Here is a 17446-nt window from a genome sequence, read left to right on the forward strand (position 1 = left end):
CTCCCTCCCCCCCTCTCTCCCTCTGCCCCTCTCTCCCCTCTGCGTTGCCTGCCTGCCTCCAGCCTGTCCCTGCACAGAGCAGCGTGAACCATGAAGGCGCTGGCGGTGTGTGCGGGCACGGTGGGCTCTGTGAAGGCGCTGTGGGAAGGACGGATCCAACAGGTGACAGAGGAGCGGGAGAGGGAGGAGAAACGGCCGGAGAGGAGGACGCTGAAGGGGTGAGTCGAGCGCAGCCGAGAGTCGCCGCTGCTTGTCCGAGTGCCGGCGATAGCCCGACCCTCTGGTCTCTCTGTGTTCAGGGTGACGGTGGTGTGGCAGGAGAGAATAAACCTGGCCAGGCTGAAGGAGAAGGTGGTCAATGCAGATGGAAGAATTGTGCTAAAGATCGAGAAGGAAGTTTGGAAGGTCAGTGGTTCTGCTCAAGGATGGGATGGGAGGAACAGTGGCTCTGCTCAAACGTAAATGTGCCGAGAGGATGGGATGGGATGGGATGGGAGGGGCGCGGGTGGAGACAGCAGATGCTAGACGGGCCGAACAGCTCCAGTGAACGCAGTGTGTTTGAATACATTCTGACTAACAACCCAATGATGGGGTGGTCAAATATACAATATAGAAGGACGTTTCTTTAGCAAGGAGATGGGGAGGAATTTCAATGGACAATAGGTGCAGGAGGAGGCCATTCGGCCTTTCGAGCCAGCACCGCCATTCAATGTGATCATGGCTGATCATTCTCAATCAGTACCCCATTCCTGCCTTCTCCCCATACCCCCTGACTCCACTATCCTTAAGAGCTCTATCTAGCTCTCTCTTGAATGCATTAATTGAATTGGCCTCCACTGCCTTCTGAGGCAGAGAATTCCACAGATTCACAACTCTCTGACTGAAAAAGTTTTTCCTCATCTCAGTTCTAAATGGCCTAGCCCTTATTCTTAAACTGTGGCCCCTTGTTCTGGACTCCCCCAACATTGGGAACATGTTTCCTGCCTCTAACGTGTCCAACCCCTTAATAATCTTATACGTTTCGATAAGGTCTCCTCTCATCCTTCTAATTTCTTCAGTCAGAGGGTGGTGAATCTGTGGAATTCTTTGCCACAGAAGGCTGTGGAGGTAAAGCCAATGGATATTGTTAGATTCTTGATTAGTACGGGTGTCAGGGGTTATGGGGGAAAGGCAGAAGAATGGGGTTGAGGGGGAGAGATAGATCAGCCATGATTGTATGGCGGAGTAGACTTGATGGGCCGAATGGCCTAATTCTGCTCCTATCACTTACGAATTTCTGAATTAATGGGATGACCTGTTAAAGTGTGCATGTACAGAGGGATCTTGAGGTCGAAGTCCATAACTCTCTGAAAGTGGCCACACAAGTTTAGTTTACTTTTAGTTTAGAGATACAGTGTGGGAACAGGCCATTTGGCCCACCGATTCTATACCAACCAGCAATCACCTGTACTCTAGTTCTATCCTACAAACGGGGGACAATGTACAGGAGCCAATTAGCCTACAAACTTTGGCATGTGGGAGGAAACTGGAGATTCCTGGAGAAAACCAATGTGGTCACAGGGAGAATGTACAAACAAACTCCGTACAGACAGCACCCGTAGTCGGGATAGAACCTGAATCTTTGGCACTGTAAGGCAGCAACTCTACCACTGGGCCACTATGCCAGATAGTGGTAAAGCAGGCAGAGCATGCTTACCTTCATAGGTCGGGGCATTGAGTACAAGAGTCAAGGAGTCATGATGCAGCTTTATAGGACTTTGGTTCGGCTGCATATGGAGTATTATGTGCAGTTCAGGTCGACTCATTACAGGAAGCATGTGGAGGCTTTTGAAAGGGGGCGGAGGAGGTGGTGCTGGGCAATAGGGATTAAGAGTTGGTCTTGACATCATGTTTGGTACAGACATTGTGGGCTGAAGGGCCTGTTCCTGTATTGTGTTGTTCTAACTTTAGTCACTAGTCCCAGGCATCCAACCTCAAAGACAATCCTCCACCATAACCTTTTATCTCCAGTTCTGGATCCAGTTTGCCAACTGTTATGTAATGCCCAGAACAATAACCACAATGGAGTAAGTAATTTAACAGTAATATACTAATTAACTTTGAGCTTGATATATCAATGTAAAACATAAAATGGCGGCAGCCTTTCACACTGAGTCCCGGGCAAGTCTTGCAAAAGTCCCACATCACCGTGCTCTGATTGGATGGTGTTCCCAATCTACTGTGCACGTGCGCACCCGTGATGTTTGCGGCCGGCAGTGAACTGATGTGCGTGCACGTAAGATGCCGACACGCTTGCGCGTAAGTTAACCATTCAGGAGAGTTCACCAACCTGCCCTGGAACTTTGGACCAAACCTTTTGAACCAGCCTCCCACCTGGAACCTTGTCGAGTAACTCAGCAGGTCAGGCAGCATCTCAGGAGCATGGATCGGTGATGTTTTAGGTCACACTGGACACCCGATTGTCACAAGGCCGAGAGCCACAGCCGTGTGTTGTGTTCGATAAATCACCGGATTCAGACAACAGAGTTTGGTTCACCCAGTAATTTGTTACCCTACTGAACAAGGCACATATGCTCACCCATCCCCGAATATCCCGAGATACACAGCAGAGCACGCCACAGGATGTTCTTGGTCTCGATCACCAGGCTCGGTTCACGACATGGACCAAGGCTGGGGCGCCCGACTCCATCCTTTACGGCATTTCCTATCAGAGCAGACCGTGCTTCTGACCACCCTCCCCAAGCCCCCCTTGCCTGCAACGTTTCCACACGACTAGCAGCAGGGGCGAGGGTGGTACGTCCACCCAACTATTACTGTTGTGTTTTGTTCACCAACTCTACTCTTTCCCATAGAATGGCCGGAGAAAGGCTACGTTCCTGTGCGCAGCTGCAAGATTAATTCTAGGGGAAAACGTGTTTGAATCTTGTTTTTGAGGGGCTGTGGAATGCAGGGCTGCTAATTTAGCTGATTACTCCGTTTTACATTTTAGCTGGAATTGTCTGTTTAATCCTTGCGCTACACAGACGCAGCACCAAAGTTCACCGCCTCCCCGATCTCACTGAGCCCAGGACCGCCGAAGCTGCCACCACCACCCCAGCCTCTTCCAGACTGGTCCTACCTCCCCTCGCCACCAGGCTGGGCTGCTCACACCGACCCGCACCACCTTCCCGAGCTGCTTCCTGCCCGGGCCTACCGCCGCCACCACCGATCCACACAGCTTCTTCAGCCGCCTCCTGTCTACACCCGCCACCGTCACTGCCGGCACTTGCCAGCCTTCCGGCCGTCCCCACTGATCCTCACAACTGCCCGGCTGCCAGCGGGCTGGGTCCGGCAACTCGCCTGGATACCGCATAAAGAGTGTGAAGAAAGGTCCCGATCCAAAACATCACCTATCTACATTCCCCACCTGACCCGCTGAGTTACTCCACAACCTGGTGTCCATTTGTGCATTAACCAGCACCTGCAGTTTAGTTTCGTTTTTTAGGTTTTCGTTTAGAGATACAGCACGGAAACAGACCCTTCGGCTCACCGAGTCTGCACCGACCAGCGATCCCTGCACATTTACACTGTCTTACACACACTAGGGACAATTTACACTTATACCAAGCCAATTAACTTGCAAACCTGAACGACTTTGGAGTGTGGGAGGAAACCGAAGATCTCGGAGAAAACCCACGCAGGTCACGGGGAGAACGTACAAACTCCGCACAGACGGTGCCCGTAGACAGGATGGAACCCGGGTGTCCGGTGCTGCAAGGGCTGTAAGGCAGCAACTCTACTGCTGCGCCACCGTGCCGCCCTTTGTTTCTACTACTTGTGCAAAGACTCTATTAATCTGTAATCCCATACTTGGTTATTGTGGACAATTGGCAATAATGGACATTATTCCCCCCTCAATGGTCCATCATAACAAGGGTTATTTGTGGTCCATTTTGGATTTTAATCTGATGTTTTTCTCTTCCACTTGAATGGAGAGTCATGGTGTGAAATGGTGTAGGTGACATCTGATCCAACTTGGGTATCCATCCACACAGCTCCATCAATTCAAAAATATTTCTCTGCGGAATGCTAATGTCTTGCTTTATTTCTCAGTCACTACCAAATGCATTACAACAAATGTCATATTTACAAGAATGGCAGATCCACAGAACTGGCTTGGAGACCATCCCTCGATTTGTCGGAGTCTTTGATAATCTTCTTGTGTTGGACCTATCACGAAATTCAGTCAAAGAGATTCCAAAGGAAATAGGTTTGCATTTATTTTGTATGTTCTTTGGTCCATTATTGTGATTAAGATCCACCTCCTCATGCGATAACATAATCAGTTGTCTTGTCTGGATTATTTCATGTTTCATCTGAGATTCCTAGAACCGTGCTCACTAAAGCATAGCACATAGAACAGTACAGCACAAGAACAGGACCTTATGCCCACCTGATGCCAAGATCATCACTTATCTACCTACACGTTATACGCATACCACCATTCCCTGCACATCCATATGCTTATCCAAAACTCTTTCAAATGCCACTAACATACCTGCTTTAACCACCACCTTTGGCAGCACGTTCAAGGCATTCAACCACGTCTGTGTCTGTCTGTGTGGAAAACAATACAACAGAGATGATCACTTTGCTTTCTGAGGGGCCCTATTCTTCCTCTACTTACTCTCTGTCCCTGGCTCCAGACAACCTGTGCAAGAACTCTGTAAAGAAGCTGGCATGGCATATGGGAGCTGTACATATAATGACATGGTGCAAACAAAGAACGACAGATGCTGCTTTGGGTTGAGACCCTCCTTCAGACTGATTGTAGGTGGAGAGAAGAAAGTTGTTAAAGGGGAGAGGCAGGACAAAGCTTGTCAGGTGGCCTTTCCAGTGCAACTGCACCTTCAGGGTCAAGGCCTCAATGTTCACCAGGACAGCCTTGCCCAGAACTTCAAGTTTCTCACTCTGTTCTACCACTTGCTGCCTATGAGTGACCTCAGCATTCTTGTGTGGAAACACTCAAAATGTTTTATGTGTTCTGTAAAGCTTCCAAGTCTCATGGTCATGTAAAGGCTTGTAAGTAAAACTGCGTTGTACACATGATCTTGGCTGACAGCCTGACATTTCTGTGCTTCATCACACGAAAGAGCGGAAGACCAAGTGACTGGCTGGCTTTGCTGATTCAAGCTGTTGAGACAGCCATCAGAAGTGATGACACTTGAAGTGATCGACCGCCTTGCACCCCTGCACATCACCTGTCAACTTTGGCCCTCTCATCTTAAAGTTATGCTCACTAATCTTTGATAATTACTTTCTGGGAAAAAGTTTCTCACCATCTACCTAGTATCTCCCATAATTGTATATACTTCTATCAATTCTATCAGGGTCTCCCCTCAGCCTTTGATGCTCCAGTGAAAACAATCCAAGCTTGTCCAACCTCTCCTTATAACTAATACCTTCCGAGACAGCATTCTTGTCAATCTCTTCTGCACCCTGTCCAAAGCCAACACTTTCTGCTTGTAATGGGGTGGCCAGAATGCAGAACTGCTCACAATACTCCAAATGTGGTCTAACCAAATTCCTATAAAGCTGCAACTTTGGTTCCTTACTCTTACACTTAATGCCCTGATTGAAAAAGACAAGCGTATGCCTTCTTTACCACTTTTTCTACTTGTGATGCTGCTTCCAGGTAGCTGTGGCCTTGGACCCCAAGATCCCTCTGCATATCAATGTTGTTCACGGTCCTGCCATTAACTATATACCTTCCCCTTACATTTAATCTCCCGGAGTGCAACACCACTCACTTGCCTGGATTAAACCTCGGCTGCTATTTCCCGGCCCATATTTGTAACTGATCCTTTAACAGCCTTCATCACTGTCTGCAGCACCACCAATTTTTGTGTCGAATGTAAAGTCATAACCAACCTACTGTCCACAATTATGTACATATCAAACAACAGCAGCCCCACCACAGATCCTTGTGGGATACCACTGGTCGTAATCACATCACAAGTCAAAACGTTTATTTTCATCATTTGCTTAAAATATTTGAATATTTCTTAATTTTTAAATAAATAATGTTATTTAGCTGACATATTTAACTCAGGATCAGTTGCTGGATTAATATGCCATTGATATTAGTTGTTTGTTAAATCCTTTGTAATGTCTTGATGTTGTTTATGGTATGTTATGGAAGTCCTGTCGACTTACAAAGATTTTAGGTTACATACTGTTTTAAATCAAAGGATTTGTCACGAGGTTTTGTGTATCAGTACCCCTTTCCTGCTTTGTCCCCATATCCATTGATCCTGTTAGCATGCATTCAAAGTTGAGCTAAGGACTTAAATGTTCTTTTGTTGTATCTGAGCAAATGCCTTCAGCTATTTCTTCTGAGTGGCAATGTAACAATGAAGAATAATGGTGGTAGGAGCCACGTAGCTTCAGACCATTGCTCCCTTCCCTTGCAGGACAACTGACCAAACTGCAGGAGCTCTATATCAGCTACAACAGACTGCACCAAATTCCCCAAGAGCTTGCTGGCTGCAAAAACCTGGAGAAACTGGATTTAGCTGTAAACAGGGATCTCTGCGATCTTCCGGAACAGGCAAGTGCTTGTTGATTTATTAATTTCCTTGTTTTGGAAAAATAATCTTGTATATTATATATTAGGGTATGTACACCGATGAGTCAAAACATTATGACCACTGACATGTGAAGCGAATAACCTTGATTATCTTGTTACAATGGCACCTGTCAAGGGGTGGGATATATTAGGCAGCAAGCGAACAGTCAGTTCTTGAAGTTGATGTGTTGGATGCAGGAGAAATGGGCAGGAGTAAGGACCTGAGCAACTTTGACAAGGCCAAATTGTTATGACCAGACAACTGGGTCAGAGCATCTCTGAAATGGCAAGGCTTGTATGACGCTCCCGGTCAGCAGTGGTGAGTACCTGCCGACAGTGGTCCGAGGAGGGACAAACCACAGACAGGGTGTTGGGCGCCCAAGGCTCATCGATGCGTGAGGGCAACGAAGGCATATTAGGCAGGTGGTCATAATGTTTTGGCTCATCAGTGTAATATATTGGGGTAATATAGTGCCCGCTTTGTTTGTTTAGTTTATGTTTAGTTGAGAGATACAGCACGGAACTAGGGCCTTCAGCCCACCGAGTCCGTGCCGACCAGCTGGATTGGAAACTGCCCAAGCGAAGTATGAAGTGCTGTTCTTCCAATTTGTGTTTGGCCTCCTCTGACAATCGGGAGATCGCTTAGGCTAAGGCGGACTGAGCGAAGGTGTTCAGCAAAACAATCACCCAGTCTGCCTTTGGTCTCACCAATGTATAGGTGTCCACACCTGCAGCAGAGATGGCAACATTCCCATCGACTGCAGTCCGTGATCTATGGATTGGGACATGCGGTTGGGAGTATCTTAGGGAAGAAACTACTATGATATTATAGGAGGAAAAATACTGGTGCAACTGCAACAGAGATAAGGGAATAACTATTTATGGAGCGCAAGTGAGTTTTAGTTTTAGAGATCGTGTGGAAACAGACCCTTCGGCCGGCCAAGTCTGCACCAACTAATGATTGCCTGTACATTAGTTCTAGTCTACACACTAGGGACAATTTACAGAAGCCAATTAGCCAACAAACCCTTTGGAATGTGGAAGGAAACCAGAGCACCCGGAGAAAACCCACACGGTCACAGGGAGAACATACAATCTCCGTGGACAGCACCCGTAGTTGGGATCGAATCCGGGTGTCTGGCGCTGTCAGGCTGCAACTCTACCGTTGCGCCAATCTAAGTTGTTAGAGGTGCACACATCGAGACAAGTGAGGGAGTATTCTGTCACATTGTCGGAGAGTGGAAAGCCTTTGTGTGTTCGGAGTATTTTGGTCAATGATTACTTCTAGATAGTTGAATGTCAGGGATAGGTGGGTTTGGTTGGCATTATTATGACATGATTGGAGTGAAATTGGGGATGAGTAGACTTTCACAGGGATTGAATACATTTCAATATCATTTTTGTTCAAAGTGTTACATTTTACAGTATGTAAGGAACACATCTATTTTCTCTGTACTCTTTTGTATATTTGTCTACACATTTTGTAAATGTACTCTGCGGAATGATCTTTTCCACGATGGTAGGCACAAAATGCTGGAGTAACTCTGGGACAGGCAGCATCTCTGGAGAGAAGGAATGGGTGATGTTCCGGGTCAAAACCCTTCTTCAAACTCGATTCTTCAGATGTGACTTTTTTACACATCAGCTCTTTGAACACTCTTGTTTTTGCTTGAGAAGTTCTATCTAAACTATTTGATGGCTTAAGATATTGGTTTAAAAAGATAACATTTGTGCACAAACTTTGCAAATCTGCACACCATAGCATGATGTGGTCACATTATTGCTTGGACCGTGGGCTCAATTCACCTTATGGAAGTTGTGTTAAAAGTAGCGCGAGGAATGACCCAAAAACAGTTTGGTCATGATCCAATCCACGTTCTCCTTTGATGTGAATAAGAGGTGGGCACTGGCCATTGGCACCCATTTTATTTTAGTTCCATCAGCAACGGTTCACTTGGAAACTTAGACACATTTAATGAAAACTGTTTTGTAAGGTTTCTGTTAGGTAAGAAATATTTTTAGCAATTATTGAGTAAGAATGTGTGAGATTGATTTTTCTTTTGTGTGTGAATGTCTTTCACTTGCTTAGCTGTCCCAATTGCAAAGGCTTTACCACCTCGACTTGTCCATGAACCGGTTCACTTGCATCCCTCTGGCTGTCAGGAACATGCCTGCACTGGAATGGTTAGATATGGGCAGCAACAAACTTCAAGAGCTTCCGGATGACTTGGCTAGGTAACCAGCAGAATCTTGAATAAACCAAAGTTTCTCAATTTGTGCTCTTACAAAGATTTGACATTTAAATGACCTAGCATTTTGATTTCAGTCACATTCAATAACAATTCGTTGCCGTTTACTTTGCAGTTCATTCCGTTATTTCTACTAATGTGTTGAACAAATCTTTTCTTTAAATGTTTTCTATTTTTACTTTTATCTTTTACGTGCTCAGTATATACACTATTGTGGACCTCCTCCAAAAACGAATTTCCTCTTCTGGATATGATTAACCAAACCAAAACCAAAGTTTTGCAGAACCAAACTAATGCTTTCTCTTTCTTCTTCTATCCAACTTTGTGGTTCTGAAACAATGTTAGTAAAGACAGGGGACTGGGAGATTCACTGTGCCACCTCACTGTTCTCCAGTTGAAATACTCTTAACGGAGCCATAATAAGATTTGCAAATGAGGCACAGGAATCAGAAGAAAAAAAATTCCAAACTCATTTTTTTTTAAACTTACCAGAATTTTCACTGTTAGCAATTTTACAGTTTTGTTTGTTGTGAAAACCAAGGTCAGAATAAGCTGTGGAGCTGAATTCAATATAGAATAGCAAATTGAACAGTAATATAGGCCAAAAAAGCTGCAGAGGTTGAATATCTGAAAAAGAAACCGAAAAATGCTGGAAATACTCAGCAGGTCAGGCAATATCGCTGGCATGTAAAACTGGTTTGATGTTTCAAGTTGATGTATCAGAACCTCTGACATTTGTACTAGCTGGACAAATCAACAGTGGAGTCTAAATATCATAATTACATGGTTAAAATATGTAGTGAGTGCCTGGTTGAAATCTACTTTATTTACTAAAAAGCTGTCATATTTCTCCACTGAAAGAATGGAAAAACTGCACACTATTTGGCTACAGAGGAATGGAATCACCCACTTGCCAGAGACCATCAGTAAATTGAAAAACCTCAGCACTCTAGTTCTAACAAGCAACAAGCTGCAGGAAATCCCAGTTTGTATGGAAGAAATGATCAATTTGAGGTAAAGTACTGGAAACTATTTGCCCCATATGCATTTAGTGACTCCTATTTTTTTGCTTATTCAGTTTAACTGGGGGGGGGGGGAATTGCTGACTGACTGAGAACAGAAGCATGAGATCAAACCAGGTTCATCACACAAATTCATAATATTTGAATTAAGGGAACTTCAAATTGTCACGCATATTTGTAAAATTTATTTTTTTCTAACAAATTTCAAAAGATTCAAGTTGGTGATTTCCTCTTCTTACATTACCTTGTATGAATAGCATTTTTCCTTTTCCTGCTTTGTTGAAAACAGTCATCATTGTCATTCAGCACACAAACCTTTGGCTCAACTTGCCTATGCCAACCAAGATGCCTCATCTACACTACTAGACTACTCATCTACCTGCCTGCATTTGGCCCACATCCTTCTAAACCTCTCTTATCCAAGTACCTGTCCAAATGTTTTTAAAATGTTGCTGTAGTACCTACCTCAATTCTCTCCCCATATGCTCACCTCCCTCTGTGTGGGAAAAGGTTGCCCTTCAGGTTCCTACTAAATTTTCTCCTTTCACCTTTAAATCTATGCCTTCTGGTTCTTGATTCCCCTACTCTGGATAAAACACTCTGTGCATTATGATATTGGGGTTTTCTTTACTATCCAAGTCTATTATCCAACTTTATGGGCTATCACCTGCCATTAATGGGCTATTTATTTGTTATTATTAAGCTGCATTGTTAAATATTATTGAGCTAAAATGTTCCTTGCAAACTTTACCAATTCCCTTTCACATTTTTACTTTTTTGTACCATTCTTCTTAGCGGCATTACCATTTTCTTGCACTTGTACACTTTTTTCTTTTGAGTCTAATATCATGGATTGTTCAACAAGTAGAGCCTTTTCCATTTGGAGATATAGATTTTGTAGTTTTATTCTATACATTTCTTGCTGGCAGTCCCATTTCCATTGGAAACTAAGGTATTGGTTACCCACTTCGAATGGCTCAGCTAAAAGATGAACTCCAAATAATGCTATCAAGAATACTTGAACCCAAGTAACTACTTTAGTTGCAGTATTCCCACCTGAATGAGGAGGTTTAAGTTTTGACCAACTCCCATCATCCTTAATAAGGGGAAATTAGGAGTCATCTAAGAAAACTGGAATGCCATTTGAAGTAGATGTTCATGCTCTCAAATCTAAGATGTGCCTCTTTTAGAGTATTAATCTCATTCATATTAAAAAGATCATGCTGAACAAAATAAAAATGTCTTTATCGTTGCACTGATATCAATGTATTTAAAAGGTTTGTGAATCTGAGAGACAATCCACTTCAGCTAAAAGTAACACTATCCGAGTGTGCAAGCCCAGAAGAAGAGGAAGACCGTGAATTGTTTGGGATAGAATTTATGCAAGCCTACATACAGGAATTTAAAAAACAGTGAGTGAAAGGAAATCCTCTTTTCAATTTTATATAATTTTGCACAATTTAATAATGTGAATTCATTAAAAATTTCAGTCTGCTTGAAGCAAAACATTTGAAATTTAATGTAAATTAGACATCAAATGTTAATAGACATCACTGCATGTATTATATAAAAAGTTACTCTGCATAAGTGCTAAAATTCTATTAAACTCTAAATGAATGAAACGGCAAAAGGCAGGAATATGCAGCTTAATGAATCAGAAGGAACTCGGGACACTGACCAGAAATGGAGTATGTTTGTCTTTGGAATACTTCATTATTAATATAATCTTCAGACAAATACTTCATTATTAATTTAATCTGTACACCTTCTCTATGTACCTCATCCATATTAGGTGTGTGAATGCATGAAATGGCCCTATATGTAAATTGCTGCTAATGTTAGCACTGTAATCTTATTTAGCGAGATTGTAATTATTATTGCAACAGACTATATGGTGTTGCATTCATTAATATACATCTATTTTATTTTGTGGGATTCTTAAATGTGTAATATTCCCATTTGTGTCCTCCTTTCAGTCTGCTAGTTATTATTAATCTCTTTCCTTCATTTGTATGGCATAGTTATCTGAAGAACATTGGTTCAGTGATATTTCAACATGTTGACTTGGTCCTTCACGTTCTGTATGTTTAATATGAAAGGTATATATAATCGAATGCGACTCGATCAGTGGTAACAGGCACTGGATAAATTTGCATGCTCTACTGGAGAATAGAAGATTTTCTATATATCATCCAAGTTTGTTTATATCAAGAAGATATAATGTCGTTGTACCAGAAGTTCTTGAGTGTCAAGAAAAGTGTGTTAGATGAGTAAAGCTTGGCAAGCTAAGTTTCATGTGATGGCCCCATGTGGCAAAATGACAGCATTGGTACTTTCCCGCGTGAACAAGGGATGTAATGCAGGTCATAGTGGGCACAAGTGTAGCGTGTGGAAGTTTGGATGCCTCTAGCAAAGGTTGATTGAGGTGAAGGTGTGGTTGGTTGGAGTTGTAGGATTTGGAGGTCATGGTTTGGCCACGGTATGATGTCTGAGGGCCTAAGGGAGTGTTTTAGGATACTGCCTCAGACTACCTGTAGCTACTTCCAAGCTGCAGGCTTTGTGGGGAAGTAGGCCATGTGCCATTCATGAACCACACTTACACAGACTGTCCAGGCAATATATCCAAACACTCGTCAAGAGTGTCACTTATGTACAGTTCAATATTCTTTGAGCAATTGTGGCATATGAATGAAAGTTATAGGTGCACAGTAACTCTCCCAACGTAAAAGAAGGACACGTGGAAATACTACACATTTAAGCATTTTGACAATAAAATAGATTTATATTAATGCATACAATGCCGTATGGTCTATTGGGATAATAATAATCATTCTCTCTAAACAATATTGGTGTAGAACGACTGGTAGCTGCAACTTGCAATTATTCTTGTCATTGGTAAATGGTTTGATTTGTGGAAAATCACAAGACCGTAATTTTATGCCAAGTTACAGCCTGTAAAAACCACTGTGGAAAATATAGTCTCCACAAGTTATAGCAATTTGTAGCAAAACTATAACTGTTTGTAAAACAAGTCGGTGCCTACTTTGCATAGCCAAGAAAGAAATGATCTATTGTATACATAAAATGCACATTACTATCAAGATTTCTTTGTTTTTCAGGCAATACTCAAACTTACACCTCAGTACAGTTACAATTGAAGCTGAAATCTCCAATTAAGTCAAGATACGACAGTCATGAAACAAATGCTGGATTAAAATATAATACAAAGCTAAGTTTATTTATGTAAAATTGGCTGGATTCTTTGAAATTGTGAAATTATTAGTTGCAGGAACCATCAATAAAATACAACAAAGGATCACTCCCCACTTGCATTTTGTTCTTGTCACGATGAGCGGCAGAAACAAGGAATACTGCCTAGAATAAAACACACGGCTTAACAGGAAATGTTGCTGACAGTACACAACTCTTCGATGACCAATGAATCTCACTTAAGAGTCCTCAGTCTGTTGAATTGTTGGAAAGGGAATAGCTGTAAGCAGGACATTTTCCAGTGAGACGCTGGGACTGGTGTAATACTGCACAGCAGAATCAAATCCTTGCTGCTGCAAATACCAAATGCGACCTTGGTCTATCAACCGCTTGCACAGGTGTCCCACGTGTTCTCTTTCCTCCGTAGTCAGCGTTCTGCAAAGGATTTAAATGATTATTTTTTTTAAGTGATCAGTTGAAAAGTAAATGCAATGACAGTTCCTGTCTCTAGTAGCTCATCTTGCATTGTGTGATATTGCTCCAAAACAATTTCGTTAAAATACCTGAGCTTTCCATTTCCTGGAATGCTCATCGCGAGGAACCGAAATTCTGGAGTGGATCTGTTCAGGTAGCTGTATCTTTTTTGGTTAAAATATTCTTTATGGGATATGGATCCTATTGTGAAGGGCAGTATTTTTGAATTGTTGTAACTGATGTGGCAAACATGTTTGCACAATACCTTTGGATAGGAATTTCGTTCCTAATCGAGAGCTTAAGTGTCTTTGAGCTGATGATATTCCCATGAACTAGTTGCCCATCTTTCGAGTTTGTAGAGAATGTGGGTTTAGACAGAATGTGGGTAAAGCAGATTGAGAGATGTCACAGTACTATAACACCATAGATCATGAGACATAGGAGCAGAATTAGGCCATTCGGCCCATCAAGTCTACTCTACCATTCAATCATGGCTGATCTATTTTTTCCCCTTAACTCCATTCTCCTGCCTTTCCCCATAATCTTTGCCCCGTTACGAATCACTTTCATGGGGCCCAAGCAGGATTTGCTGCACAGGCCTTCCTGTGCTGCAGGATCATTGTAGACACACTATTGACATGGTGCGTTCCTTGCATTCTTGGGCTACACTCTCATTGTTTTTTGTTCCATCTCTTGGGCTCTGTTCTACAGCAAAGGTCTTGGTACTGCGTGCACTGCTTTTGTGACAGTGTGGCCAACATGGTCATTTGTGGGTCATAGTGGTGGGTATCCCAAGGCTCAGCCCGGGCCAACTGCCAACCTTTCTTTCAGTTTTGGGAGAGGGAGCACGTGGTGTCCACAGGCAAGTTAGCAGTTTTCCAGGTGGGCCACTCTGCCACGTGGGCTTGAGTACATCTTGGATAAGAATGATAACTTTTTGCTCTGATACTATCTTGTACATATATATTGACATTTCCTTAGAATGGTGTATTAGTTGTCCCTTGAACTTGTAATAAACATGATTTTGTAAAAGAAAAGCACCATTTCACCTTGCACAGTTGTACTATGATGATGTCTCAACTTTTGTTGTAAATACCCATTCTAATGAAGGCAAGCATACCAAAGGCCATCTTCACCACACTGTGCACCTGACTTGCCACTTTTAGAGAACCTGTACACCTTAATTTGTGTTATGCAATAGTCCCTGAACTCTACTATTTACAGTGCAATTCCTGCCCTGGTTTGACATACCAACACCTCCCACTTTTCAGAATTAAATTGAATTTAGAAACATAGACATAGAAAATAGGTGCAGGAGTAGGTCATTCGAGCCTGCACCGCCATTCAATATGATCATGGCTGATCATCCAGCTCAGTAACCTGTACCTGCCTTCTCTCCATATCCCCTGATCCCTTTAGCCACAAGGGCCACATCTAACTCTGCCATTCGTTGGCAAATTTGCCATTCCTTGGCCCACCTTCCCAAGAGATCTTGATTTTGTTTTCACAGTCTACACTGCCCACATACAGTGTCCAAATTCTAGTTTAATATGATGTCCCTTCGTCTCAGACTTCAAAATAGTTTTTTTTAAATCCAATTAAATTATCTTAAATTTCAATTTGCCCATTATTCTTTGTTTTTGAAAAATAAAACTAATCTGCACAACTTCTCAGAACACACTGTTATAGCCCTGAGCACTGTTCTGGTGAATGTGAGCAGCACACACTCCAACACCACAATCCTCTCATTCAACAAAACACTAGGTACGTTCATCTGCATGCAAATATTATTACTCAAAATATTTTCGTATCTATGTATTTTGGTTACTCAGGCAACTAACTGTAATTAAACCTGTTCAGAGATTTTAATAACCCAGATTATTCCAGAACTTGCACCTGCGATTCTAACCATTCCTTCTCTCCCGAGATACTGCCTGACCTGCTGAGTTACTCCAGCATTTTGTGAATAAATACCTTCGATTTGTACCAGCATCTGCAGTTATCTTCTTATTCTAACTTGAGCAAGATTCCTCAAATATACTATTACTTTAAAACTCAAAACAACCAGTAAATAGCAAATATATGAGAATTTGATACATGCCCTTTATAAGTAGAGTTTTCCTTAAAGTCGTGCTCTTCCAGATTCGCTTGCCAATGTTCATTGTCGATAGACTGCTTTTTCATGCCACAGGTGGCCCAGCTTGATAAACGTTGAAAGATCTCAAAATCCTCTGCCGTAAGACCTTGTGAGGAGAAGAATTCTTTGCCCACATATTGCTTCCACTCACACCTGTGATGACAGCACAGTGCAATAGCAATACCAAGGACTGATGGTTCATTTGGAGTCATTAATACAGTACTGTTAGAAAGGTTCATTGAGTATTCCTTTATGGTTCCCTTTTCATTCTTAAACATTTTTTCCAGTGGTTCCTTGTCAGAATCTTCCTGTTCTGTTTTATAACAACTTAGTATACATCTTAGAGCAAGATCTGTCCAATTTAAAGAAAAGAAAAACTACTTAGATTTGATTTTCCCAGCATATAGAACATAGAACTGTACAGCACAAAAACAGGCCCACAATGTCTTTGCTGAACATGATGTCAAGATATCTACTTATCCACTTATCTACCTGCATATGACCCACGTCCGTCTATTCCCTGCCTATCCATATGCCTTTTAAATGCCACTAACAATATCTGCTTCAACCACCACCCCCGGTAGCGCGTTTCGCTCACCAACCGCTGTGTAAAAAAAATTGCCCTGCACATCTCCTTTAAACTTCGCCCCTCTCACCATAGAACTATGTCCTCTAATATTTTAGTTTTTCTTCCTGGGAAAAAGATTCTGACTGACTATGCCTCTCATTATTTTACATACTTCTATTATGTGTCCCCATAGCCTCCGTTCTCTCTTGCTTCCCTCGTTAACCTGGGATAGATTTCATCAGGCCCAAGAGGTTTATCCACCTTGATGTTCTTCAAGTGACCCAACACCACCTCATTCTTGATCTCAAACTGCCCTACCATATTAGTACATCCAACACATCTTACCTTGCAAAGTTCCCCTTTGGTACCTTGCTTACACTCTGACTCTAAGCATAAATTCCCTCCTTTATCCTTGAATGGTTCTACTTTCTTTACACTTGTTTTTTAATCTATATACTAAAACTCTCGTTTGTTCGTTTGTTTGTTCCTGAACTACAGCCAAAACGGTACACGATAGCGTGACAATTTTAGGCCCACCTTATTCACCGTCGTCCCTTTGGTGCTAATGGAAGAAGTTTCATTGAAATTGGTGTTATATTTTTAAAGTTATTCACATTTTAATGTTTAAACCTATCTCCAAGGAAGAGAGGGTGGAGGGAGGGAGGATCAGGGGGGTTGAGGGGGATGGAGTGGGGGGAAGGGGAAGGGGAAGGGGAAGGGAGGGTGGAGGAAAGGGAGTGGGGGGAGGAGAGGGGTGCTGCATCAATGCAGGAGGGGTTTGGGCTCAACGGGTCCACTTGGTCTAGTTTATGTATAAAAAGCCTTGGGCTTTTCTTTAATCCGACTTGCCAATAGCATTTCATGGCCCTTCTAACTGTTTAACTACTTACTTCATATTCCTCAAAGCCCCTATTCTGATTTCATTGTCTGAAACCTTAGGCTGGATTTGTTTTCCCAGGAGTCAAGGAGGCTGAGGGGTGGCCTGATAGACGTTTATAAAAAGGGTAGATAGTTGAAATCTTTATCCCATGAAAGAGTTATCAAAAACAGGAGAGCCAAGGTTTAGTGAGACAAGAGTTTTAAGGAAGATTTGAGGAGGAAGTTTTATTTTTACACAGAGTGAGTGATACCTAGAACACTCTGCCAGAGGAAGTGGTGAAGTCAGAGGCAATCACTGTT

At 42.6% G+C, this 17446-nt stretch overlaps 2 protein-coding genes across 3 annotated transcripts in view; one reads left to right on the forward strand and one right to left on the reverse strand.

Annotated features, from left to right (window-relative positions):
- lrrc39 (leucine rich repeat containing 39) lies at positions 1 to 15542 on the forward strand. Of its 2 annotated transcripts, XM_078407706.1 has the most exons (8): positions 1 to 218; positions 300 to 405; positions 4093 to 4249; positions 6453 to 6589; positions 8697 to 8842; positions 9718 to 9870; positions 11156 to 11290; positions 12998 to 15542. In XM_078407706.1, exons 1-8 carry the CDS (start codon positions 91 to 93, stop codon positions 13053 to 13055), a joined length of 1020 nt encoding a protein of 339 aa, XP_078263832.1. In that variant the 5' UTR covers positions 1 to 90; the 3' UTR covers positions 13056 to 15542. The 2 variants fall into 2 exon arrangements, with proteins under 2 accessions (XP_078263832.1, XP_078263833.1); XM_078407707.1 differs by lacking the exon at positions 12998 to 15542 and having other exon boundaries at positions 11156 to 11294.
- The window catches only part of trmt13 (tRNA methyltransferase 13), an 18169-nt gene continuing 12139 nt past the window's right edge, over positions 11417 to 17446 (reverse strand). The window contains exons 10-11 of the mRNA XM_078407705.1: positions 15664 to 16051; positions 11417 to 13523 (exon numbers count right to left, since the gene is read on the reverse strand). Coding sequence (XP_078263831.1) covers positions 13328 to 13523; positions 15664 to 16051 — 584 coding nt within the window. The 3' untranslated portion in view covers positions 11417 to 13327. The remainder of the gene's footprint in view (positions 13524 to 15663; positions 16052 to 17446) is intronic.

The sequence above is a fragment of the Rhinoraja longicauda genome, chromosome 11, assembly GCF_053455715.1.
Source record: "Rhinoraja longicauda isolate Sanriku21f chromosome 11, sRhiLon1.1, whole genome shotgun sequence".
Lineage (NCBI taxonomy): Eukaryota > Metazoa > Chordata > Chondrichthyes > Rajiformes > Arhynchobatidae > Rhinoraja > Rhinoraja longicauda.

Bases quoted from the DNA above. Each gene is read 5' to 3' on its own strand.
- lrrc39 (XM_078407706.1), top strand. From the start codon at position 91: ATGAAGGCGCTGGCGGTGTGTGCGGGCACGGTGGGCTCTGTGAAGGCG. The intron at 4,250-6,452 runs GTTTGCATTTAT...CTTCCCTTGCAG, and splicing joins AGAGATTCCAAAGGAAATAG to GACAACTGACCAAACTGCAG. The intron at 11,291-12,997 runs GTGAGTGAAAGG...TTTGTTTTTCAG, and splicing joins ATACAGGAATTTAAAAAACA to GCAATACTCAAACTTACACC.